Source organism: Eptesicus fuscus, chromosome 3 (genome assembly GCF_027574615.1).
Source record: "Eptesicus fuscus isolate TK198812 chromosome 3, DD_ASM_mEF_20220401, whole genome shotgun sequence".
NCBI lineage: Eukaryota > Metazoa > Chordata > Mammalia > Chiroptera > Vespertilionidae > Eptesicus > Eptesicus fuscus.
In genome coordinates this window covers 67,637,115-67,662,288 of record NC_072475.1, presented here as the reverse complement: position 1 = coordinate 67,662,288, position 25,174 = coordinate 67,637,115, and the positions used below count along the sequence as shown (strand labels likewise).

The 25,174-nt window shown below is 44.7% G+C and overlaps 1 protein-coding gene across 1 annotated transcript in view; it reads left to right on the top strand.

Moving 5' to 3' along the window:
* Positions 1 to 8,298: 8,298 nt before the first annotated feature.
* PHLDB2 (pleckstrin homology like domain family B member 2) overlaps positions 8,299 to 25,174 on the top strand; it is a 114,124-nt gene continuing 97,248 nt past the window's right edge. The window contains exon 1 of the mRNA XM_028153259.2: positions 8,299 to 8,409. Coding sequence (XP_028009060.2) covers positions 8,343 to 8,409 — 67 coding nt within the window. The 5' untranslated portion in view covers positions 8,299 to 8,342. The remainder of the gene's footprint in view (positions 8,410 to 25,174) is intronic.

Genomic DNA, 25,174 nt, shown 5'->3' with positions numbered 1-25,174 from the left:
AGAGGTAATATGCAAATTGACCATCACTCCAACACACAAGATGGCCGCCCCCATGTGGACACAAGATGGTCGCCACAAGATGGCCAGCAGGGGAGGGCAGTTGAGGGCGATCAGGCCACCAGGGGAGGGAAGTTAGGGGAGACCGGGTCAGCAGGGAAGGGCAGTTGGGGGGGACCAGGCCTGCAGGAGAGGAAAGTTAGGGGTGACCAGGCCAGCAGAGGAGGGCAGTTGGGAGGGACCAGGCCTGTAGGGGAGGACAGTTGGTGTGGATAATGCCTGCAGGGGAGGACAGTTAGGGGCAATCGGGCCAGCAGGGGAGCAGTTAGGCGTCAATCAGGTTGGCAGGGGAATGGTTAGGGGGTAATCAGGCAGGCAGGCAGAAGCGTTTAGGGGCAATCAGGCAGGCAGGCGAGCAGTTGGGAGCCAGCAGTTCCAGATTGGAGACACCCCCGCCCCATGCACAAATTTCGTGCACCGGGCCTCTAGTAGATATGTAACATTTTATTTATTCTTTTACCTGTTTAAGCAAATCTGAGTTGTTTCCACTTTTTGACTATTATGAATAACTAGAGGCCCTGTGCACGACATTCGTGCACTGGGGGGGGGGGGGTCCCTCAGTCCAGCCTGCACCCTCTTGCAGTCTGGGACCCCTCGGGGGATGTCTGCCTACTGGCTTAGGCCCGGTCTCGTGGCAGTGGGACATCCCCCGAGAGGTCCTTAGCACTGCAGCGGAGGCGGGAGAGGCTCCTGCCACCGCCGCTGCACTCACCAGCCGTTAGCCTGGCTTCTGGCTGAGTGGTACTCCCCCTATGGAAGCACACTAACCACCAGGGGGCAGCTCCTGCATTGAGCATCTGCCCCCTGGTCATCAGTGCACATCACAGCAACCAGTCATTCCACCATTCAGTCAATTTGCATATTAGGGTTTTATTATATAGGATGATAATAAGAAAATTTGTTTTAAAGTTATGTGTGAATATATGTTTTCATTACTTTTGGATATACACCTACTAGTGGAATTGCTGAGTTTCATGACAGCTCTATGTTTAATCTTTCGAGAAACATTCAGATTGTCTTCCAAAGTGTCAGTTTACATTTCCACAAGCACCATATGAGTGTCCTCTCCATTATTACCTGTCTTTTTCATTATAACCATCCTAGTGAGTGTAAAGTGGTATCACATTGCAATATTGAAGTGTTTTTCCCTAATGCCTAACAGCATTTTCATCTGTTCACTGGTCATTTGTCTATCTTTTTTGGAGAAATATCTATTCAGATCCTGTAATCATTTTCAGGTTGGAGAAATGTCTATTCAGATCCCATGACCTGTGGGATTTTTTTCATGTTTCAAAAATTGTCTTTTTTAATTTTACTTTTTAATTAAAATATTTCAGGTGTACAACATAGGGGCCAATCATATACTTTACAAAGTGATTCCCCTGATATTTAAGGTTCCCACCTGGCACCATAAATAGTTATTGTAATATTATAGACTGTATTCCATATTCTGTGATTTTATATCACCCTGACTATTTTGTAACTGACAATTGGTACTTCTTAATCCCTTCATCTTTTTCACCAAGCCCCCCAACCTCCCTCCCCTCTGGAAACCATCAGTGTGAACTCTGCATTTATGAGACTGTTTCTATTTTGTTTATTAATTTATTTAGTTCTTTAGATTCCACTTATAAGTAAAATCATGTAGTATTTGTCTTTCTCTGTCTGATTTATTTCACTTAGCATAATACCCTCTAGGTCCATCCATGCCATTGCAAATGGCAAGATTTCTCTTTTTATAGCCAAGTAATATTTCAATGTATATATTTACCATCTCTTCTTTATCCACTCATCTATTGTTGGGCATTTGGGCTACTTCTATATCTTGGCTATTGTAAATAATGTTGCAATCAACATAGGAGTACATATATCCTTTTGAATTATATTTGGATTTCTTCGAATATATACTCAGAGGTGGAATCACTGAGTCATAAGGCAATTCCATTTTTAATTTTTTAAGGAACCTCAATACTGTTTTTTTTATAATGGCTACATCAATCTGCATTCCCACCAACAGTGCACAAGTGTTCCCTTTTCTCCACAATCTCACCAACAATTGTTGGTTATTGATTTATTAATGATAGCCATCTGACAGGTGTGAGGTGATATCTCATTATGGTTTTAATTTGCATTTCTCTAATGATTGGTGACACTGAGCATCTTTTCATATGTCTATTGGCCATGTGTATGCCCTCTTTAAAGAAGTGTCTATTCAGATCCTCTTCCCATTTTTCAATTGGATTGTTTCTTTATTTGGTGTTGAGTTGTATGTGTTCTTTATAAATTTCAGGTATTAACCCCTTGTTGATTGGATGCATTGGTGGTGAATATCTTCTTCCATTTAGTAGATTGTCTTTTGGTTTTGTTGGTGGATTCCCTTGTTATGCAAAAACATTTTAGTTTGATGTGGTTTCATTTGTTTATTTTTTTCTTTTGTTTCCCTTACCCAAGGAGATATATCAGAAAAACATATTGCTAAGAGAAATGTCAGAGAGTTTACTGCCTACATTTTCTTCCAGGAGTTTTATGGTTTCAAGTCTTACATTTTAAGTCTTTAATCTATTTTGAATTTATTATTGTATTATTGTATACTAGAGGCCTGGTGCACAAAATTGTGCACTTGGGTTGGAGGGGGTCCCTCAGCTCGGATTGCGAGAGGGTGCAGGCCAGGCCAAGGGACCCCACCGGTGCACAATCAGGGCCAGAGAGGGATGCAGGAGGTTGGCCAGCTGGGGAGAGACTGCAGGAGGGCTCCAGGGCGTGTCCAGCCCATCTCACTCCGTCTCGATTGGCTGGACCCCAGCAGCAAGCTAACCTACCGGTAGGAGCGTCTACCCCCTGGTGGTCAATGCACATCATAGCGAGCAGTTGAGCAGCCTTAGCATACCGTTAGCATATTACGCTTTGCTTGGTTGAATGGATACCCAGACGACTGAACATTTAGCATATTAGGCTTTTATTATATAGGATGGTGCAAGAAGGTGGTAGGTGGTATACTTTTCTTTTGCATGCATCTATCCAATTTTTCCAAACCATTTATTAAATAGACTGTCTTTACCCCATTGTATGCTCTTGCATCCTTTGTCAAATAATTGACCATGTAGGTGTGGTTTTATTTCTGGGCACTCTATTCTTTTCCATTGATCTATGTATCTGTTTTTATGACAATGCTGTTTTGATTTCTATAGCTTTGTAGTATAGTTTGATATTAGGTAGTGTGATACCTCCAACTTTGTTCTTTTCTCAAGATTGCTTGGCTATTCAGGGCCTTTTGTGGTCCCATATAAATTTTTTGGATTCTTTGTTCTGCTATCTAATCTACTGTTGATTCCTTCTAGTGTGTTTTTCATTTCATTATTGTATTCATTACTTTTGACTCATTCTTATTTATGGTCTCTATATCCCTTTTGTGCTTTTGAAGCTCTCACTAATGCTAAGTTTCTTGAGCATTTTTATAACCATTGTTTTGAACTTTATATCTGGTCAATTACTTGCCACCATATCAGTTAGTTCTTTTTCTGGAAATTTCTCCTATTCTTTCACTTGGGGCATGCTTCTTTGTCTCCCCGTTTTATCTGCCTCTCTGTTGTTCCTATGTATTACATAAATCTGCTATGTCTTCCAGTCTTGATAGGATGGCCTTATGTAGTACATGTCCTGTGGGGCCCAGTGGCGCAGTCTTCCTGTTTACCTGAGGTGGGTGCTCCAGCAATGTCCCTTCTGAGGATCCTGTGAGCCCTCCTGAAGGTGAGTTGAAAGGGAGTTTTGATTGTTTTTGGTATGTCCGTGGATGATGTTGACTCTCAGGCTATCTGGGCTATGAGGATTGGCCATGACCACAGTGTATGTGTTGGGAATGACCCCTTAACGTGGTTTTTGCCCCAGCCGGGTGTGGTGCCTGCCAAGACTACCCTTTGGGTGTGCTGCTTGTTGAGCTAATTAGGTTGTGCTCTGATGTGATCTGAAGCCAGCCACCACAATCCAGTTGTGTTGGTTCTGGGGCCTGTTGGGAGGGACTCTTATGTGTGTCAATGTCAGACACTGCCTGTGACTGGTCCTGAGCTACCTGTTAGGAGCCACAAAGTAATTCATGTTTGGTAGCTGCCCATGCTGGGCCTAGGTATATGTGGGAGCAGTCAAGCTGTGCACTAAGGCCAGCTGCCACCAGTACTGGCCTGGGGTAGGTCAGTGAAAGGCCCAAGGCACCCTGAGACCCACTGCCATCTTCTGGCTGCTTGTATGGTGCAGCCACTGAACAAACCTCAGGTGATACACAAGTTGCATGAGTTAGGTTCTCTGGGAGTCACTAGGAAAGGGCAAGTGGTATTCACCAGATTAACATAGATTCAAACTCAGTGCCAGGGATGGTCTTAGGCACTCAGCAAATGCCTCAGGGTACATTGAGGCAACCTGCCACCCACCTTTGGCCTTCGGACCTTTGTGTCGATGATGCAGGGTGTCTGGGAGTCATCAGGGTAGAGCCAGTAGAGTTCATCAGGCTAGATCACATTAAGCTTTGGCCATTGGAGGGAGAGCTCTGCACAGGAACAGTGGTACCCATAGGGCTTGCAAGAAGATGGTCTTCACCCTATAAACAGGGACTTAGCCTCTCCCTGTGCGTCTCCAGCACCACCCTTAGCCCAGTTGGAATTCTCCAAGAGTTTTTAAGAAAGGCAACGATTTGAGTGAAGACTGATTGCCACCAGCAAAACCCACAGCTATGGGAGGGCTGGTTAGGGTGGGACCTCAGGAAGACTTCATCATGGAGCTAGTGGAGCTCCTAAAGTTAATATCATATGGGGAGAGGGCCCTACACAGGATCAGTGGTGCATGTTGAGTGTTTGGGGAAAAGGGACCTTGCTCTAAAGCCACACAACTCAGTCTCTGCCTGTGTGTCTCTGGCACTCTCATACTTGCCTGGAATTCCTCAAGAGTTTTTTTAAGAAAGATTGCAATGCAGGCTTGGGTTGGCTGCTGCCAGCAGAGCCCACAGCCATGAACAAACTGGTGATGGCAGGGCCTCAGGGAGACTCCAGAGTGGATAGGCCAATGCCTTGTTAGGTGAGTGGAAGACCAGTAAAGATGGTGTTAGTAGGTGGTGTGGGAAAGGGACTCAATACAGAGACATTGGTGGCATCTCTCCAGCTCTCTGAAGCCATACAATTCAGTCTCTCCTTATATGACTCCAGCACCGAGCCACCTTCTCTCTGCCCAGGGTGAGTGCCTTCGAGTAAGATTTTGTGTGCAGTCCCTGGGTTTCCATCAGCCTTCTGTCTTACAGCAGATATTATGTGGGCTCCTCTTTCCAGCATTGGTGCTCTGGGCTGGACAGCCCAGCTTAGGGTTGAGAGCCCTTGCTCCTCTGCAGCTGAAATATCCCTCCAGATTCTTAACCAAGGCACATGGGTGCAGAGCCAGCTAATTTCATACCTCCGCCCCTCCTACCAATCTCATCATTGCTTCTTCTGCATATCCTTAGTTATAGGACTTCTGATTAGCTAGTCTTCACATGGTACTCCATGTTGATTTTCCTATAATTTAGTTGTAATTTTTATGTGATTATGGGAGGAAGTGAGTACAACTTCCACCTACTCTACCATCTTGGATTTTTAGAAGTTGTGTGTCATCTGAAAATTTGTTTCAAATTTCTCAGCCTTCACAACACAGCTAATTCTCTTCTTTAGTACACTGCTCTTACATGACGAACATATAAACCCCTAACTTTGTCTTTATTTTCTGAGCAGCAACCACAGGTTTAAATAAAACGTTTAGCTCCTGACATTCTTCTTCTCAATGTATGTTGCACCAGAGGAAACAGCTGTACTGCCACTCCAGAGAAGCCCCATTTTCAGTTTTAAGAGTTCTTTTTCTAGTTTAGATATGTCTTATCAGATATGTGATTTGCAATATTTTCTTGCATTCTGTGAGTTGTCTTTTCACTTTCTTGATGTAATATTTGCAGCACAAAAGTTTTTCAAGCCTCTATTTTATATAATAAAGAGCTAATATGCAAATGGTCATCACGCCCTCATGCCGTCACACCGTAACAACTCAGACATTCAACACTGGGGAGAGAGGAATGGGAACCAGCCAGGCACAAATGAGCTTGTGAGAGAGGAATGGGGAGCAGCCAGGCTGTGGCCCAGGAGAGGGACAAGCCGCCCGCCCCATGGTCCCAGGTGCCTGCGGCTGCGGACCAGGCGAAGCCACCCGCCCATGGTCCCCTGCAGCTGTGGCCGGCCAGGGCGAAGCTGGCTCAGGTCCTGGGTGCCTGCAGCAGGCCAAAGGGAAGGAAGCCCGGGTCCCAGGTGCAGGGTGAGGCAGAGGCGGTTAGGGGCAATCCTACCAGCAGGGGAGCAGTTAGGGGCAATCAGGCTGGTAGGGGAGCAGTTAGGGATGATCAGGCAGGCAGGCAGAGGTGGTTTAGGGGTGATCAGGCAGGCAGAGGTGGTTAGGGACAATCAGGCAGGCAGGCATGCGAGCAGTTAGGAGCCAGCGGTCCCAGATTTCGAGAGGCAGTCGGACATCCTCCGAGTGGTTCCAGATTGGAGAGGGTGCAGGCCAGGCTGAGGGACCCCCTCCAATGCATGAATTTTGTGCACCAGGCCTCTAGTTTAATATAACAATGCAAGTCTATATTTCAGTATTTTCTTCTAAAATAATATTCAAGTTGGTACTTTCAATGGAAGACTTGGCCTTGTAATTCATTGACAAAAGTGAGGCCCTCAGTATGGAATTCCTCTATTCTCAACCTTTCCTAATACACAGCTATTGATCTACATGGGCATCTATTCTCATCTCCTTTCCCCAAACTGTTCTCTTGGAATGCGGAGCACTTCATCTAGTCAAAGCCAACCCTCCATTGGGTTCTTGATCCTATCCTCTCTTTCTACTCCCATGACCTTCTTCAATCACTTGGACCCCTTTTCTCCTATATCTTTACCATTTACCTCTGTATCTTCCTTCAGATTATGAACCAGTTAGCTCACTGCCTCTCATTTTGAAGAAAAACAAAACTTCTCAATATCTACATCTTCCAAATACATATGTTCAGCAATGATTTCTAACTTCACTTGGATGCTCTACAGATGTATTCTAATTCAACATATCTAAAATTGAATTCCTCTTATAATTCCACAGCTGCTCCACTCTCTATTTCCATTCTTAAATAATAGCACCATCATCTACTACTTTATCCATATTTACACCAGACTCTCCTCGGTACCCACCTCCCAGTACCAGTAAATCATCTTGGCCTGATGACTTTTACCTCTCCTATGTATCACAGTCTGGATCTTGTTATCATAAACAAATGCTTTAAATTAATTTATTAGCATCTGTCTCCTCAAATATTGTATAGACTCATAACTGGTCTTTATGCCTCTAGTTCTGCCACCATTAAAATCCATCATTCTTAATACATCAAGAGTAATTTAAAATTAAATAGGGAATGGGTATTGTTATTTTACAAGGAGTTTACATACTGGTTATGTGACCTTTGATAACTTGCTTATTTTTCCTGGGCCTGAGGTTTCTTATCTGTACAATGGAAATGATAGCACTTATTCTTAGAGTTATTGTGAAAATAGAATACACAGCAGGAACACAGCAAATAGGAGTCCTTACATGATAGTGAGATCACATTATCTTGCCTAGTCTGCATCCCTGAGTCTGCAGAAAAACAAAACAAAAAAACTGGACATACTGTATAAGACCTGTAAGAAGCCTGACAAGTCAAGAGCTCTTAAGAACAAAGACATTAGCTAAACCTTTTCTATAATATGAAATTTTGTAAAAATTAAAAAAGAAATAATAAATACAAAGTACCTAATAGGTAGCTGGTAAATAAGCATGGGGTGAAAAGTTAGAAAATAAGCAACAATAAACGCCAAGTAGAAACAACTATGCTGATAAATGGATTCTTCTTACTGGTTAAGTGTTGTTCACTGCTTGTTTGCTGGCATGTTTTGGGGTTGTTGTTTTTTGTCCAAATTTATATAATTATTCTATTCAAAATTGTGCTTTCATTGATGATGATTGGTGGTGATGGTGTTTAAGTTTTGTCACTCTAAAGGCTAGTCAGCAGTGAGATTATAGGATGACCCAGAATGTCTGTTTTTCAAATTCAAAGTAATCAGTGTTCCTCAGATGTTAATTCTGTTGACCGTCAGTTGTCAGAGGTCACCTTGGCTTTCAGCTTCCCAATCATGATATCTCTCTTTTCTTGCTGCAGACAGGCTGGCAGCCATCCCGGTGTCTCCTCTGAGATTCAGCAGAAGATCCCGATGGAGGAGGATAATACCCAGAAAGAGGCCCCCCAGGAGGATGGAGCCAGTGATGAGCAACCCTTAGGTGAGAGCTGCCTGGGTGTGCACCTCATGCTCAGAGATTTTCAGTAATTGCTCATGAGTACTTACTGTCTACCACACATACGGAGTAACTGAGCATTGTTTAGCTAGCATCAACCCAGGAGTCCAGCAAGCAGCAGGAAGACAGCCTAAGGTTGGCTACTCTCACTGAAGACATGCTGAGTTTGACCCAGATGCTGAATGGCATGCAGGCCAAAGCAGCTGGCATGGCAATATCTTTTCCAATAACTCATCAGTCATTAAAAAAATCAAAGCTCTCACACACAAAAATAGTAGATGGAACCAATAGAGAAAGGCATCATGGTTTTAATCTCTCTAGAAGAGAAGCTGATCCTGCAGTCTCCTGTCAGGAGGGACGAGGCTGCAACCCAATCACTCCCAATTCACAGGGCTTGTGCTGGTTGAGTCTTTATAATGTGTTTCCAGCATTCAAAACTGAATAAATAGGCTCATAAAATTTATATTTTCCTCATTATTTTTTATTATGCCTCACATGGTCAAGTAATCGGGGTTGGGGAGGAGGTGCTCAGGGATATGCTGGGAACCTGGTGTCAGGTAACCTCATTAGTATTTCCCTAAAAACAGCTCCTTGTCTCTGCACTGCAAAGTCCTCTTTATTAAGGGAGAGTGATTTCAAGATAGATTAAATTTTTCATTTAATTATTGTGCTAAGTTCTAGACACAGAAACAAAAATAGTTAAAATAAAAATCTCCTGTATTCATATTAGTAAGCGTTCTCCAGAGAAACAGAATCAATAGAATACACACACACACACACACACACACACACACACACACACACACACACTGGATGGGGCAAAAGTAGGTCTACAGTTGTTTGTATGGAAAATGAACATGATACAATAACTACAAGAAGTGTATCATGATTGACACTTCCCCTCCTTTCAGGAAGAGGAGAGAGGAAATGGTAAGCCACTAGGTGGAAACATAACCTGGAGAAACCAAAAGACTTATTTTTTGTTTATTTGTTAACTAGAGGACTGGTGCACGAAATTCATGCATGGGTGCAGTCCCTCGGCCTGGCTGGCAATCAAGGCCAATCAGGTTCCTCACCTCCCCGCCTCCTCCTCCCCTCGCAGCATGCGCTCTGCCATTATGCGGCTCCCTGCCTCCCTGTCCCCCCCCCCCCTCCTCCTTTCCCTGCTGTCCGTGTCCACCACCACCAACCCCCAGTTCCCTGTTCCAGCCCAGGGCCTGGCCCCAATTGGGTGATTGGGACCTGCCGGCCAGGGGGAGGGACCAGGGGCCAACCACCAACGTGGCAGGTGGGCAACAGGCCAATAGGGGCCTGTGGGCTGGGGGGAGGGACCCAGGATGTTGGCTGCCAGTCCAGAGGAGGGGGCTGGCCCTCGGCTCCCCTGGGAAAGGGGCCACATCCACTGCCACCCACCCCTGGTTCCCAGTCCCAGCCTGGGGCCCGTCCCCGATTGGGTGATCAGGGCCTGCTGGCTATAAGGAGGGACCGGGATGTTGGCTGACAGGCCCCATCGGCAATTGGGGCCTGCGGGCTGGGGGCAACTCCTGTGTTGAGTGTCTCCTCCCTGGTGGTCAGTGCGCATCATAGCAACCGGTCGTTCTGGTTGTTCCAGTCGTTCCATGGTAATGGTCACTTGGGCTTTTATATATATAGATGCTAAACTGAGGATTCTGGATTTATCTCATCCTGAAGGCATGGAAGAGTCACTAAAGAATTCCTAAGATTGAAGTGACAAGATTAAATTTCCAATATTCAAGACCAATTCATGTATTCAACAAGTATTTTATAGTGTCTGCCATGTATGAAAATCTGTGGGAGGCTCTGGGGATATAATGGTCCCTGACCTCACAAAGCTTAGAATTTAGTGGGGAGATAAGAAAAAAAGGCAAATATAATAATTACAAACTTTAATTAGTGCTATTGAGACACAGGCCTAATTTAGACACTTTATAATTCCAGTGTCTGCCTATTGCTGTCCCACCACCCATCACATCCCTACCATAAGTGCAAGCTTCAAATATTGAGTCATCATTCAGCAACTGCCCAAACCCCATTACCTCTCTGGGCCAAATACACAGGGTCTTGGATTTGATACTCCTTGACTCTCTTTCTTGAAAGTGTGAATCTTACCTTTCCCTTTAGGCCCTTCCATCTTCCATTGCCTTGGGTGAGCCTTGCCTATCACACACCCAATGTTCCTCCAGCCCCAGGCCTAGTGAAACTTTATCTCCCCGACACCCAGGCTTGGTCCTGGCCCTCTCTAGGAGTGGAAGTTAAGAATACTACCAAGTGTACTGGCACAAGAACAGACATACAGACCAATGGAATAGATTAGAGAACCCAGAAATCAACCCAAACCACTATGCTCAATTAATATTTGACAAAGGAGGCATGAACATACAATGGAGTCAAGACAGTCTCTTCAATAAATGGTGTTGGGAAAATTGGACAGATATATGCAAAAAAATGAAACTAGACCACCAACTTATACCATACACAAAAATAAACTCAAAATGGGTAAAGGACTTAAACATAAGACAGGAAACCATAAAAATACTAGAGGAATCTACAGGCAGTGAAATATCAGACATATGCCGAAGCAATTTCTTCACCAATACTGTTCCTAGGGCAATGGAAACGAAAAGAGAAAATAAACAAATGGCACTACATCAAAATAAAAAGCTTTTGCACAGCAAAGGAAACCATCAACAAAACAACAAGAAAGCCCACTGAGAACATATTTGCCAAGGTTATCACCGATAAAGGTTTAATCTCCAACATTTACAGGGAACTCATACAACATAACAAAAGGAAGATAAACGATCCAATAAAAAAAAATGGGCAATGGACCTAAATAGATGCTTTTTTTAAAAAATATATATTTTATTGATTTTTTACAGAGAGGAAGAGAGAGGGATAGAGAGTTAGAAACATTGATGAGAGAGAAACATCGATCAGCTGCCTCTTGCACACTCCCTACTGGGGATGTGCCCGCAACCAAGGTACATGACCTTGACCGGAATCGAACCTGGGACCCTTGAGTCCGCAGGCCGATGCTCTATCCACTGAGCCAAACCGGTTTTGGCCCTAAATAGATGCTTTTTGAAAGAAGACAGAAGGAAGGCCAAGAGACATCTGAAAACATGCTCAAAGTCACTAATTATCCGAGAGATGCAAATCAAAACGACAATGTGGTACAATCTCATACCTGTCAGAATGGCTATCATCAACAAATCAAAAATGACAAGTGCTGGCGAGGATGCGGAGAAAAAGGAACCCTCGTGGGAATACAGACTGGTGCAGCCACTGTGGAGAACAGTATGGAGTTTCCTCAAAAAACTAAAAATGAAACTCCCATTTGACCCAGTAATCCCACTTCTAGGAATATACCCCAAGAATCTAGAAACACCAATCAGAAAGGATATATGTACCCCTATGTTCATAGCAGCACAATTTACAATAGCCAAGATTTGGAAACAGCCTAAATGCCCATCAGCAGATGAGTGGATTAGAAAACTATGGTACATCTACACAATGGAATACTATGCTGCTATAAAAACGAAGGAATTCTTACCATTTGCAGCAGCATGGATGGAACTGGAGAACATTATGCTAAGTGAAATAAGCCAGGCAATGAAAGAAAAATACCATATGATCTCACTCATTTATGGGAAATAAAGAACATTATAACCTGATGAATAAAAAGATAGGTACAGAGGCAGTGAAGCATCGAACAGACTGTCAAATTACAGCGAGAAGGCTGGGGAGTGTTGGGGAGTGGGGGGAAGAGATCAACCGAAGGACTTGTATGCATGCATATAAGCACAACTAATGGACACAAGACACTTGGGGGGGGGGGGGGGTTTGAGGTCATGTGCCAGGGGGTAGGGGAGGCTAGGGGAAGGTCAATGGGGAAAAAAGGGAGATATATGTACTAATATTTGTAATACTTTAAACAATAAAATTTAAAATAATAATAATAATAAAATAATAATAAAATTTAAAAAGTAAAAAAAGAAATACTACCAGGTGATAAATGAAGGTAAAGGGGATGGAGAGAAGAGTACTATTGACAGGTGTTTAAGAGGTAAAAATGATATGATTTGGGGAATGGATTAGTAATAGAAGTTGAGAAAAAATAAGAGACTGAGGACCTTTTCCAAATTGGAGGGTTGGAAGACTAAATATAAGGAGTGACCTTTATTTAGTTACGGAATATAACAAAGGAGGGTTAAGAGGTGCCAGTGGGGGAAGGTGATGATTTGGATTTGCTTGGTCTGTGGTGCCCAGGAGCCATCCCTGTGAAGGTGCACAGTATGTACCCACCTTCTTCCATCTGTACCCCTCAACACTCCTTCTGTGTTATACTGAGGATTGTGGCAGTTGTAATTAAAGACAAGAGGTTGATATTTCCAATAGGATCAAAACATTCAACTATTTACAAAGTCATAGAGAATTTAACATGACATTCTAATAGCCCATGAGAGATGAAACTTTCTTTGGATGACAAATTACCCCTGAATTATTCATTAAGGGTAATGTTGCCCTCCAACCATTGGAGTCCTTCAAAATGGCCTGTGTAAGAAATTTTCCACCTGCATGGTCACTTTGATAAACTTCAGGAATCAGATAGGATAAGAGCTTGTGCAACAGGAAAATAATCAACCACATCAGGGACTGTCTTGATTGCATTGTCTATCAGTGTTCAACAGACCAGAGGAATGAAAAGCAGTGAGGCGATCCCCCACCCCTACCATAGCACTCCCGTTGTTGGAGGTCCTCAGAAGTCACCTGGGCTTTTGGGAGAGGAAACAGGAGGAGAGCCACAGAAAGCTCTGCTAGCATGCATCGGGGAGGGGGAGGGAAACACACCCTGTAACCATATCCACATTTGCCCTCTTGTCTAGCAAATTCATTCAATATAGGTAACTTCCCCCTTGTGCGTTGTTGGGTTGCTAAGCCTTTTGTAACACTAACTTTAGTACTAACATTAAAGGTATGGCATATCCATACATCTACCCATGTTGAAGTTCTGGAAGTCCTTATGTCAATCTCAGAATTATAATACAAATATCCTGGGCAGCAACCTCTTTAAATGAACGAGAGGAGGACCTTTTAAATAGACTTTCTTTTGGTTCCTTTTGGAGAAACACGGTGAATGAATTACAATCATCACCTTTAGGCATGTTTGTAACTCACAGAAACTCTCCTGGTTCCTGAGAATAGCCAGAAATTCCGATGAGTCTAAAAGAACTATACTAGTTATAAATATCACTCTCTGTATCTCAGAAACGAGTGCTGCAGACAATCATTTAGAACTTCGTGAGCGCTGATAAATCTCTAGTCAGAGCTGGGTGCTATATAATAATTTTTTATTAGCTCTCTTAACAACTCCCCTGAGAGAAACTATGCACTTAATATCCCCATAATGGAAAACATCAAAGGGGTCAAGCAGGTAGCCCCCAGCACCTAGTGACACAGCCAGTCCATTGGAATTTTAGGTCACTGAACTTCCAGTCCAACACATGACTCAATGGCCAAAAGGTACCTGTTTCGTGCTTATTTAAATGAGAACCTTCGGATCTGTGACTCTGGCATCATCATAAGGTGAAAAAAAGGACAGCAGTTAAGAGTTGGCAGAGAGATTCAGGATCTTAACTGGGACCTTATATAATTCAGTTGAGCCCCTTGACTGCATGGATACTTTTGTCTAACATATTAGGAAACAGAATCCATGGTGCTGTTTTGGAGTTAACTTTAAACTCTGTCGCTGGAGCTCATCTTTTTCTTTCTTCCTAGCCCTATATAATCAGTTTCCTCTTCCTACACAGCTGCTGCCTCTTCCTGTATTAGTCAGGCAAGGGGGAGCCAGTGCAAGTGTAGAGCGAGGAAATGACATAATTAAAATGGTATTAGACATGAAATCTTAAATTCAAAGCCCCATCACTCCCCTCCCCCCAAATCTGGTCCTGACTCCCTGGGTTCCATCTCCCATGCCCCACTCCACGCACTGTGGACTCAGGCTGGTTGCCTTAGTCCCTAGCCTGTCTTGGCTTTACTGTGGTCCTGCCTTGTTCATGTTATCTCCTCTGCAAAGACTCATTGGGCATAGATACCTTTTTTTTTTTTACAGTATCGTATATAATAAAAGTATAATATGCAAATCGACCAAATGGCGGGACAACTGGTTGCTATGACACGCACTGACCACTAAGGGGCAGATGCTCAATACAGGAGCTGCCCCCTGGTGGTCAGTGCACTTCCACAGGGGGAGCGCCACTCAGCCCGAAGCTGGGCTGGTGGCTGGTAAGCACAGCGGCAGTGGCGGGAGCCTCTCCTGCCTGCAGTGGTAAGTAGCGAGGCATCCCAGACAGCGAGAGCCCTGGACTGTGAGTGGGATGTCTGACTGCTGGCTTAGGCCCGATTCTTGAGGGGATTGGGCCTAAGCCAGCAGGTGGACATCCCCCAAGGGGTCCCGGACTGCGAGAGGGCGCAGGCTGGGCTGAGGGGCCCCCCACCCCCTAGTGCACAAATCTCATGCACCGGACCTCTAGTAATTTTTTATATTACACTAGAGGCCCGGTGCACAAATTCATGCACAGGTGGGGTCCCTTGGCCTGGCTGGCAATCAAGGCCTATCAGGGAGCTGGCCAGCAGGGGGTAGGGACCACGGGAGATTGGCCAGCCCGGGGAAGGTGCTGTGGGAGATTGGCTGTGGGAGCACATTGACCACCAGGGGGCAGCTCTTGCATTTAGCATTTGCCCCCTGGTGGTCAGTGCATGTCATAGCGACTGGTTGACAGGCCATTCCAGTCGTTCTGGTTGTCTGGTCGTAACGGTCACTTAGGCTTTATATATATATATAGATTACAGTTATATGCTAGGCAGTAAATTCCTTATTAGAGAGACATAACAAATGTCTTATTTTATCTTCATCTCCCATCCATCTAGGTACACCATATGGAACAGAGTAGATGCCTAATAAATTCACCTTTGTGTTTAACATTCCCCATGTTCTGAATCCTGCTCCCTGCTCTGAATGGTCAGAAGTCTCTAGGGCAGTGAGGTCTGCTTATATTTGACACATCCATTAGAGCACTTATCCCTGCCCAATGTGGCTGAAAAAATATACGTATATTATATTAAAGGAGAATTTGAAATTAAGGTATGAGACAAATTGGAGGGATGGTGAAAGTCAGATAGGAAAAAAAATAATGAAAAGCAACAGAGAAGAGAAGCTGAGTTTCTTACAATATCAAGGAATACTATTGATAGAGTACTGTTTCTGTGATGAACAGATAAGCTACAAAGAAAACTCCTTGTTTTAAGTCTGCCATGCAGGAAAAACAGACCAATTCAGGGTCCTCAAGTGATTGAAAAGTGGGCCACACAAATGCAGCTGGGATAGGTTAATCCAAAGGAGACACACATACATACACACACACACACACACACACACACACACCATTGAATCCTTTTCCTGCTTGATTCCAATACAGACTAACAGAAAAGATTGGGGGCAGGGCAAAAAGAAACATTTTGATGCAGAAATTAATCAGATATTCCAAACATATTTAGATTATTCTCATAACTAAAGAACCAATCTCTTAATATGGTGAATATAAATCAGCATATAGGGTAAATTTTCACTTTAATTTTGGTTAATTTTCTGGTGTTAATTTGAAGAGCTAATGTTTTATGTATACTTTATATTTTTAAATATATATTTGAGAACACATAGTAAAATTCAAATATCTAATAAGGTTATTGGAATAAAAAATGCATATAAGACATAAACAAAAATAAAGGAATAGAAAGAAAAATCTTTATTACCAAAGTACAACAATTTAACAGTAAATTTCACACTGAGCTTCCTGGTAACCAGGATACGATGAGAAACATTGGTTTACATAGTTCTTCTTAACAATGATTGCAAATCTAGTGTGAAAATACATGAAGACACCTTTTATAATTAATTAAAGTACACTGATTTTGTAAAAGAGAAAAAGAGTTTATGATGAGGAACTCAACTTACACAGGACAGTACAACACAGTGGTTTATGTCATTGACAACAGCTCCACAGAAAAAGAGCAAGCGTGGCTGGAAACTCCTCTTCTGATGCCCTGTGAAATAAGCCAGATACAGAACAACGACAGCAAAAACTGCATGATCTCACTTACATATGGAATCTAAACAAATCAAATACATGGAAGCAGAGAGTAGAAAGTTGATCAGCAGATGCAGTGAGGTGGGGGAAATGGGGAGATGTTGGTCAAAGGGTATAGAGTTGCAGTTAGGTAAGATAAATAAGTCTAGAGAGCTAACGTACAGAATGATGACTATAGTTAACAATACTGCGTTGAATACTGGAATTTGGATAAGGCAGTAGATTTCAGGTGTTCTCATCACACACACACAAAGGCAATAATGAGAGATATGTTAAATCATTTGAATGTAGTAATAATTTCACTATATGTATGTCCATCATGAAATCATCATGTTTTGCCCCTTAAATATATTCCATATTTATTTTTTTATTAAAAATAAACTACATTGGGAGTGCTCTCAGTGTGCTATATTGCCCCCTGTACAAAGCATGGTGCCTATATTATCAAATTGGTTCATAAAAATATGAGTTTGAGGTTATTAGTCCCAATTTTCAGAATAGAAGTTTATTTCTCAGTGAAGGTAAATAACGTTCAAATTACTTGGCTAGTAAAGGGGCTGAATCAGGGTTTAAATTCAGGTCCACCTGACTCCAAAATCATGATCTTTTCACTGCACTCTGTAAATGAAAACTTCTTGATTCTTTGCTAGGCTATCATTGCAAACACAGAGAAAATGTACAGAGTGAGGACATAAGAGTTAATCATGTCCAACCAGTCTTTGCTAATGAAAGGGTACAATAGCAAAATTAAGTCCAAATGAAATAATTCATATATCACTGTGTGCAGTACTTCACCTTTTCTCAACTGAGAGGGTGAAGGATACAGAAAAGTAAGATCAGGCACTTTAATCTTTACAGATCCTGGAGAAAGGAAAAGGGAAGCAATTTCTGCTGTGTAGTTTACCACATAATATCCCTAAGTGGACAAAAGGAAATGGCAGACAGAGGGAGGTGTAGCTCTGGTCTGTGATTAAATAGGGGACTTTGTTTTAAAGAACCCAGGAAATGGAAAATGTAGAAGGAAAGAGCTCATTTCTTTTTTCGTTCTATTTTTAAAAATGTCACAACTAAGCCCTGGCTGGTTGGCTCAATTGGTTGGGCATCGTCCCCAGCACCAAAAGATTGCCATGTTTGATTACTGGTCAGGTCACATGCCTGGGTTGTGGGCTCAATGGTAGGAGGCATCAATGTTGCACTCTCACATCAATGTTCCTCTCTCTCTCCCTTTCTCTCTAATAATCAATAAAAATATTTTTAAAAAATGTCACAACTAAAAGTAAGTCTAGTAATAATAATTATTACAAAAACAATAGGTGTTAAATTTTGAGTGCGTTCTACATATTTTAAGATGCTGGGATCTGCACTTCACATTTAACTTTTGTTGATTTATCCTGTATTCAGGTCACTAGGGCATTATGAAAGCTATTGAAGACCCATACTAACTCATCAGGAGTTAGATGGTTCACTGGATTTAGTCATTTTTAAACGTTCTATTAAATCAATACCCTTTGAGCCCTTTCCATGTATCTATCAAGTCTTGGATATGGTTTACACAAACATGAAAAAAGATCCATCTAGCTTTCAAGGAGCTTGGCTATAGTAAAAGAAACAGATATCAAAAGATTTTCTTTTAAAAAGGCAGTGAGGGGAGGCTGATGAGGATTATTTTTTTGTCTAGTTGTTCGGAATTATTTATTATGCAGGAATTGCCCCTGTCATTCCTGCTTAAAGAAGAGGTGGAGGAGAGCATTCAAGAGGCATGTAATCCGGAATCATGCTGCCTGTGTTCAAATTCTGCCTCTACCGATTTATCAACTGAATGATCATGGACTTCTCTGTGCCTCATTTTTACTTAGACAATGGGGATAGTAACAATATTTACCTCATAGGGTTGCTATAAGGATTAAAGTAATTAATATAGAGATATATTTGGAAAAGTGTCTGGAGCTAAGTGAGTAAAGTGAGAGAAACCAGAGCTGAGGTTAGAGAATGACAGAGCATGTGTTGTCCTTCTGCGCCCCTCTATGGACTCTGGCTTTCGCTCTGATTGAGATGGGGACCATCGCAAGGTTTTGAGCAGGGGAGTCACGAGATGCCTTAAGTGTTTGACAAGGATCTCTGGGGCTGCTGTGTTGAGAACAGCCCACAAGAGGGGCAAAAGCATGAACAGAGCCAGGGTATTCAAAGTCAAGACGTGGTGATAGATTAGACCTGGGTGGCAATAACAATGCAGATAGTAAATGGTTGCATTTTGAATTTACAGTATTTTAAAAGTATAGCCAAGAGTATTTTCTGATGGATTAAAATTGAAATGTAAGAAAAATAGAAGTCAAGGATGACACCAAAGTTTTAGACCTGATAAGAGAAAGACTTCAGTTATGACAGGGTCTTTGGTGGCTGGAAGGAGAATTTCAGGATGTCAGTGTTGAAAAAATTAAGCAGGAGAAGCCTAGTAGACATCCGAGTAGGCAGCTGCCTGGCACCTACAGGTCAGGGGAGATGCCCAGGCTGGAGGTAAAATCTGAGAGTTGTCATCACATAGATGGCATTTAGTGCCACGAGACAAGAAGAGATCACTAAGGGAGCGAGCGTAGATAGAGGAAGACAGAGGTCCAAAGTCTGAACTTGGGGCACTCCCACTCCTCAGAGTCTGGGAGAAGAGAAGCAAAGGAGTCATGGGTAGGACAAACAACATGAAAACATGGTGTCATGAAAGGAAAATAAAATCAGTTTTAGGAGAAGAAAGGGTTAATTGCTACTTATGGCTTAAGTGAGATGAGGACTGAGAAACCTTCAGCTGGAGTAGTTTCATCTGGTAAGATGAATTCTAGGGACATGGTAGAAGCACAAGCCTGGTTGGAGTAAATGGAAAGAGAGAACTTGGAGAAGAGCTTTTCTTAACAACTCTTGAAAGGAGTTTTGCTGTGGATGAGCAGGAAAAAAAAAAAAGAAAAGAGGGGGAGGGGGTCAAGTGCCTGGAGGAGGAGGTGGAATTGAGAGAGCTTTTTTGTTTATAAGGTGGGGAAAATAACATGATTTTATGATAATGGTGATGATCCAATAGGCTCGGAAACTGATGATGTGGGAGAGAAGAGAGAGCTGCTAGAGCACTAAGTGTTGGAATGATCCATGTATGTTTCTGGGGGGGGGGGGGGGGGCGGAGGGCGGAGGGAGACTCCGCCTATAAAACACCAAGCTGTCTATAGGGGAACCTCTCTTCAAAATCAGAAGCCAAACTTTTACTTGCACAAATGAAGAGTTCATTCAATAAGCTATTTGTTGAGAGCCCAGGAGTGCCACTCACACTGTCAGGTACATTACATACTTTATCCAGGAGCTTATTAACCACCCTGCAGCATCAGGGTCATTATTACTGCACTAGAGATGAAGAAATTGTTGTGGGAGCTTAAACAACTTGCCCAGAGCCATACTGATCTTAAGTTAGTGTGCGCTTCATTGTGCTCTTAAAAAAAAAAAAAAAAATCCTCACCCTAGTTTGATTTTGGAGAGGGAGGAAGGAAGGGAGGGAGAGGAGGAGGGGGAGGCAGAGAGAAAGAGAGGGAAGAAGGGAGGGAGGGAGGGAGGGAGAGAGAGAGAGAGAGAGAGAGAGAGAGAGAGAGAGAGAGAGAGAGAGAGAGAGATGGACTGCCCCCCTTAGATGGCCTGACCTGTGATCTAACCGGCAGCCTAGGTATGTTCCCTGACCTGAATCCAACCTTACCTGCAACCTTTTGGTGAATGGAGGACACGCTAACTAACTGAACCACGGGCCAGGGCATTGTGCTCTTCCTTGCCGCTGTGAGTTCCTAAGGGCCCGTGGCCTTTATCTCTGTCCACCCAGAGCCTGGCTCAGAACTTGGCAGAGGCTCACATTCCCGCGGACCACAGTCAGGGCCACCCTGGGTCCAATCGGTTGCCTTCCTCAGAAGCACTCATTGGAGGACATTCACATCACCGTTGTTCTCATTGGTTACAGCAACTCCGAAAAGTATGTTGGAAAAGATAGAAACTTTCTGGGGAAATAAATGAAAGGACATTTGCATGCATTTAAAAATCCTCGGCCCTCAGCTCAGGCCGTTCCCTAACACTTGGCAAAGCTGTTTTTCTGACGCATCAGGTACCTGCTGGCGGGCGAATGGTCGGGAGGAGGTGTGTCAACTTGGGAGTTCCCAGTAGAAACCTCACCTTAGGGTGGGGAAATCGTCACCCCAGGATGAGCACCCTCCCGTCCTTCTTACAGCTCATTAAAAAAAAAAAAAAAAAAAAAAAAGCCTGCCACAAAAGTCTACTGCGCGGCTGTGGTAAGCGCAGCTTCGTGAAGCCTGTTGATGGGGCGCGCAGCCAGGTCCCGCCAGCCGCAGTAGAGCCCCAACTGCGAACTGCCCGGGAGCCTCACTGCTCCAAGTCCCTCGGGGGCGCAGCGGTGGTACCGAGGGGCCGGGGGCCCGGGACCGAGCGGCGCGGAGCCCACCACCGCAGCCCGAGGGGGGCCGCACCCAGCTGCGGGGCGCACGGGGCGCGCCTCCGCTCCCCAGGCGCCGGCAGCCGGCAGCCCCGACGCACCAGGTGAGGAGGGGGCGGCGGCCAACCGGGAGGAAGGGGCCGCGCCGTCTCCGCCCGTCCGGGCCGCCCCCCCCCCCGGGGCGTCGCCTCCCCCGCCCGGACTTGGTCGCCGCCGGCGGTGCGGCGGAGGGTTGGGGGAGGAGAGGAGGCAGTGGCCGCCCGGGCCGGGAGGGGCGCGCTGGCTGCGCTCCGCCAGTTCGGAGCAGCCGGGCGGCCGCTGCTGGAGCGGCCGGAGCCCAGGGCCGCGGGGCGGGCGGGCGGGAGAGCGGGGCTGGGGCCCGGCGAGCGGACGGCGGGCCGGGGGAGAGAGGCGGCTCGGAGGAAAGATGAGGCGGTGAGTGGCGCCGGGACCATTTCTTTGCTTCTCTTGCAGACGGGAGGGACAAAGCCCAGGCTGGGGGTGAGCGGAGCCCGGGCTGCACTGCTTTGGGGGGTTTCCCCGAACCCCGGGGACGGGGGGGGGGGGACCTCCTGTTGTGAGGATCCTGGGAAGGGACTGTCGGGGTAGAGGAGACGTTCACGGAGCGATTGTAGGGGACAGGCGGGATTTGGGGGGGACCTGAGGCAACTTTTGCCGAGAACTCTGGGATACCCAAGGGGCGAGGGATCGGGGTCTTCGGGGTATAGTTGCTTTGTCGCTGTAGGCAGAGGGAGCAGAAGGTCCACTGCTGGATGGCGTGGGGCGCGGGATTCCGAGACGACACCCCCGCCCCCCAAATATCTGGCTGGTTCCACTTTGTTTCAAGAGTGGGGCTCTCAAGGTTGAACCGCCCAGAGCCTCAGAGTCTGATTTCGACTTGGGTTTCCCCAAAAGTTTATGGTACGGCGGTCTCCGCACCCCTTAAGCGGCTGGACAGGATGGGGGGATGTTTGAACCCGTTCCACGCGTGCCCCGCGCGGCGGAGGCGCAAGCTTGGCTGGCACGTTTAGTAACAGCTCCAGCGGTCATCCTGGATGGAAGCGCCCAGGACCCGGCTAACTCCCGCCGCCGCCGCCAGGAAATTAAAGGGCTGACGGGCTGTCCCTTCCCGCGCTGGGGTTTCCCGTGTGAAAGAGTTTGGGAAGTCAACTTCCTTCCCGCGCCTCCCCCGTCTACCTTTCTCCAGGGAAGAGAGAACCGCTCCCGCAGCCTCGATGGGTACATTTGCCCGGGGCTGGACACCCTCCGGGCTGGCCCTGCCCTCATCCCTCGAAGTCTTCCCTCTGCAGCTCCGGAGTAGCTCTCAGGAGTTCTAGAATGCACAGCTAGTCCCAGCCAGACACAGCTGGGAGTGGATCAAGGAGATGAGGCAGAAAAAAAATGCGGAGTCCTTTCAGTATAAATGTTTGTCAGCTACATTTCCCTTCATTGTACAAGTGAGTGTTTTCAAGTATTGGACTTGTAGCTTGGAGCTTCCTGCTTTGGCCTTCTTTAGGCATTTGAGCTATGTCTCTGAGATGCAGACATTATCTAAATTCAGCTGAAGCCCACAGCTTCGGAGGGTTCAACTTCTGCCCCCAAAGCACTTGAATTCTTAGTTCCTGGTAGGATAGCAACAGAGTGGTTGAATTTAGGATAAATAAACCTTTAGAGCTGCCCACCCTTTTAACAGAATGGCTACCTCCTCCTGATACCGTTGCCCTCAATTGTGTAAATATTTGTTTGAATGGAGAGCTAAGGTCCTTTGAAAAGTGTCTGTTCATGGTTCTCTTTCAATATCTTGGCCTTAGTTACTTAAAAGGTTTTGGTTCGGTTGTGTGTTGTTGTTACGTTTATAACTGGCGTTTCCTTTAAAGGCAAGGGGGCCTTGAGTTTTTGCTCTTCGTTAACCAGTGTAGCCTTTACCTCCTGAGACCCAGAGGTTTGCAAATCCCAGCCTTTCTCACAAATGGAAAAATGAGATGTTTGGTTAAGAGTAGCCATCATTTCAGTCAGTTTGCAGGCTTCAATCAGTTTCATGCAGCTGGCAGCTGCTGCTCTTTTGCGTTGTCTCTTGGATCCTTGTTTGAAGGGGGGGGGGGGGATACTCCCCCAAAGTGGGCTAAGAGCTTGCTAACTCCTGTCTTAAAGAACCCAAACCAAAGCTGGAACTCTTTAGCAATCTTTGCAGAAACATTTTATTTGCGGGCTTTTGCACAGGAGAGAGAAGAAGAAGAAGAAAAGCCGAGTAATTAAACCAACCACTGGTTCTCGATATTTTCTTCAAAGCCCTATTTTGAGGTCTGTAAGCAAGGGCTGATTCTGGAGCGCACTGGAGAGGTTACTGTGAAAATTGTGATTCCTTTTAAATACTTTTAAAGAGCAGTTGTGATTATGACTTTGTATGTTAATTCTTAATCCTTTGCAGAGAGGCGGTGCTCTGAATGACTTGGGAAGTCTGTGGTTTTGTACTAGTACATCTTCCAAGAGCAATGCAAGATCTTTATAAATAGGGTGACTGTTAGGTCTTGGTATAATTAACTGTGTAAATGTCACCCATTTGAAACAAACAAAAGAAACCCTATTAAGTGATGTGCTTTATTTTAAAGCCCTGGTATACATTATAGGAGTGATTCTCAGTGGGGAGGAGGAGGGATTTTTTTTTGTTCTCCCAGCTGGGAGCAGGGAACAACCCCAACTGACCACGGGGGCTGGTGTCTAGTGGGTCAAGGCCTCAGATGCTGAGTAATATCCTGCAATGCACAGGACACACAATGAATTATCCAGCCCCCAACTCTTCACTGGAATATTGCCTCCTGGGCATTTGTTAACAAGATTAGGGACCTTAATCTAATTGGGATCCTCAAGAAGCCAATTGTGTTCTTGCTCAACAAAGAGACCATATTATAGAAGCCATATTGTCTTGTCTACAGCAGGTTGGCTCTTTTGCCCTTGGCACTAAGGGGCTTAATATATCACAGATTGGAAGGAACTTCTTGTGTTCACTGAGGACTTAAAAATCACAGAATTTGGGAGTGTTAGCATGTAAGGTCATTTACAGGTGTAAGAGCTGAGTTGCTCAGAGTTTAATGATTCATAAGGTCTCAAGTAGCAGGCATAGTTCTAGGAATAACCCAGGATTAGAGATTTTAGAAACGGATATTCAAGCAAATGTAACTTTTAAAAAAGTGGATCTGATCTTTTGTGAGGCTTTAGAGGTACCATTCTCCATGAGGACATAAATAAACTCTTTGATGAGGGGAGAGTGGCATTAGCCATTGTGACTGCGGAGCATATGCCTGGGTGTGTCAGCCCCAAGATGGGGATAATTCCATTGTGGGACCTGTGACACTCTGCGTCTGATGCCTGCACCATCCTTCCCATGGCAAAGGGGGCAACAGATGGTTCCACAGACATAGCAGATGCTGCTTTTGAATCCAGGTACAAAGCAGGACATTGGAGATTTTCTCTCTCTCTCCTTGCCTTGTGGGTTAAGAGCAGAGTACATAAATGGATAGGGTTGTCTTGGACAGAAGGGAGAACGAGAGAGGCCTCCTGAGGGTGGAGTTTAAAAGGACACCTGGTGTGGGTACTTGAAATATCGGGGTGGGGGTGGGGGACTACTTTGTAAAGTATATGATTGTCTAACAACTGTGTTGTACACCTGAAAGTAATACAAAACAATATTGAATGTAAATCATAATAGAAAAACATTTTCCTTTGGGGGAAAAAAGACACCTGGCAAATAAGGAAATGAGTGTGCATTGGGGCAATTGTAGGGGAAATTCGTAAGTTGGTGAGTGGATATCTAAGATAAATGTGATTGCAAGGAACTTGGGTCAGGAATCTGAAGACGCTTCAAGCTTTGCTATTCTTTGGGCGAGTAAGACAAAATAATTCCGGGGGTCAAAGGAACCTCAAAAATCCTCTTCTATGAATTTTTTTGGCCACAATCCACCCAATTGGCTGGACAGTGCAGAATCTGCAAGCTCACTCATCTGAATCCAGTTCTTTTATACTTCCTCTTATACCCCACGGCCTCCACCATCCCATCTGTTTGCCTTGTGGGGAAGAAAATGATAGTAATATAAAGTTTTTTGTTAATTTCCTAGGAGAGTTT